This window comes from Aplysia californica, unplaced genomic scaffold, assembly GCF_000002075.1.
Source record: "Aplysia californica isolate F4 #8 unplaced genomic scaffold, AplCal3.0 scaffold00084, whole genome shotgun sequence".
NCBI classification, from domain to species: Eukaryota; Metazoa; Mollusca; class Gastropoda; order Aplysiida; family Aplysiidae; genus Aplysia; species Aplysia californica.
The window spans coordinates 878,673-881,172 of record NW_004797354.1 but is presented as its reverse complement, the minus strand read 5'-3'; the positions used below and the strand labels follow the sequence as shown (position 1 = coordinate 881,172).

Below are 2,500 nucleotides of genomic sequence, written 5' to 3'. Positions count from 1 at the left end.
CGAGCTGAGGGTTCTAGGGTCCCATTAGACTGGCGAAGATTTCCAGATGAGGAAAAATAATATCTTTATTAAGAAAGGTTCAATGAGTAAACGCAGGTTCGTGAATGTGGCACACGGAACCTGCAAAAAAAAGTTACAGAGGTTAATTATGTACAGAAAAGTGAGAAGACATAGAATAATATCAAGAGGCCTGCCGGGGATAGCTGAAGGTGGACAGTGTTTGTTTTCATGACAGGGTGAGATAGGCAGTGATGAAGGTGTGATCATAACAGGTTGCATAATTTATGTTGTATACTTCAAGGGTGGCTAAGTACGGGTTGGAGGGGGGTGGGGTGGATTCTGGAAATGAGGAGGGAATTGGAGAACTATTCATTGTGTCTTGTTTATCTTGGTGTTGCTGTGCTGTTTTACTCAAGTGACTGTCCAATGTTTTTATTTTCTCTTTTTTTCTTTAAGCGGGTGGGTGGGCAATGTTTAAAAATCACAATACGGCGAACGCCAATATAATTTTATAGTGAAGGTGTACCTGCTCGCAAGCAAATTGAGCATTCTTAAATCTATGACATCACATTTTTAACTCAGGTCACATAAAAGAGAGGCGAGTCGACTATACCTACCAGGTCAACACGAGTTTTTCAGAACGCACATCTCCACACAAAGCCAAATACGCTCGATAAAATCCTATCTTTTTCTGGAAATATGGCTGACTTACCTCATGTCATTTGCGACTACTCCAATACAAAGTTTGTTTGCAAATGCCAAACAGAAATTAAGAGACGGCAAAACGAAAGTAATGTAAAGATTCGTTTTCCCTCCTTATAGTGTGTACTCAAGTTTTATTAAAGTTGGGATTGGGTCTTTTACATGTACGTTTGTAATACTGTATTTATACACTGACAACAAGGAACAATGAAATACAAAGGGAATTTAATATGTGTGATGTCATGTTGAAATTAAGTGCTTGTCGAAATAAAGAAATCGAAGACACCCGACTTCTCCCGCTCCCTGGACAAATTTCATTCTTCTTCTTCTTCTTCTTCTTCTTCTTCTTCTTCTTCTTCTTCTTCTTCTTCTTCTTCTTCTTCTTCTTCTCCTTCTCCTTCTCCTTCTCCTTCTCCTTCTCCTCCTCCTCCTCCTCCTCCTCCTCCTCCTCCTCCTCCTCCTCCTCCTCCTCCTCCTCCTCCTCCTCCTCCTCCTCCTCCTCCTCCTCCTCCTCCTCCTCATCCTCCTCCTCCTCCTCCTCCTCCTCTTCCTCTTCCTCTTCCTCTTCCTCCTCCTCTTCCTCTTCCTCTTCCTATTCCTCCTCCTCTTCCTCCTCCTCCTCCTCCTCCTCCTCCTCCTCCTTCTTCTTCTTCTTCTTATATTAAATATTATTATCATTTTTATTTTTACTTTTATTATTATTATTTTAGCTCAATCCCCTTCATTGCCATTTAAAACCACATTTTGTGTAGATTTCATTTAACATTGACCAATAAATGTTCCCCAAAAATTGTAATTGTGCTGTTTCCAAGGATACTTAAGCTTTGGAAGCCAAATATGGCTACTAATTTCTCGAAACTTGACAACTGACACCAGGCAACCATCGACTCCTTGAGTCGTACATATCTCAACTTGAATATAAGATAGCTTAATGTGTATTTTTTCATCAAAGCAAGTTGAATAAACCAGCTTTAAGATATGATACCAATAGCGTCAAATACCCAAAAGCTGACGAGTGTGTGCTCCCCCACATATCGTGACATAAAATTTCTTCCCCACTGAATACAATAAATGGCCCATCTTGAGTCAATCCCGTCGACACGGGTACAACTTTTGTTTGCAAATGGCAAACAGAAATCATGAAAAGTTAAAAGAAAGTACACGTAAAATTAGTTTCAGGGGGAAAGCCCAACGGGGCGGGGGTTGAAGGCTCCATTATGTGTGTTCCCAAGTTTTATAAAAGTTTGGATAGTGTCTTTTACATGCACGTTCGAAATATATTTGTTCACATATTAACTGTGGTGCAGCGGTTAGGCGCTTCGCTGTGACACAGAGGAGACCCGGGTTCGATTTCTGAGTGAGGCGAATTTTTGTAGAGTATCTCGGTCTTTTTGATGGGACGTTGTATCCTTCTCAGCCTGGGTTGACCTTGGCAGGTGGGGTTAGATGCGCCTCCAAAAATGATCTACATTGTGTCAATCAGGGCGTAAAACACTTACGTTTCAACAACAAAAAAAGAAAAATAAAGAAACACACACACATACACACATACACACATCAATCTGAAACAAATCAAAGCAAAGTGAGACTATTAATAATGATTTTCCTGCCTTTTTATCTCCCCCTCCCTCAGGTTTTCTGGAAGTTGTGGCGGCTGTTGCGATCGCGTCCGGCGGTTGTATGGTGGTGTTGTCCATCCTGGGGCTGTGTGGAGCTGGCAGAAACTCCAGGTGTCTTCTGGCGCTGGTGAGTACTGTGTATGTGTGTGTCAGAATGTCATTGTGCGTGCGTGCGTGCA

General features: G+C 41.8%; 1 protein-coding gene across 1 annotated transcript in view; it reads left to right on the top strand.

The window, feature by feature from the left end:
- The window catches only part of LOC101854316 (tetraspanin-18), a gene marked incomplete at its 3' end in the record, with an annotated part of 35,624 nt that overhangs the window by 18,449 nt on the left and 14,675 nt on the right, over positions 1-2,500 (top strand). The window contains 1 exon segment of the mRNA XM_013080409.2: positions 2,336-2,448. Coding sequence (XP_012935863.1) covers positions 2,336-2,448 — 113 coding nt within the window.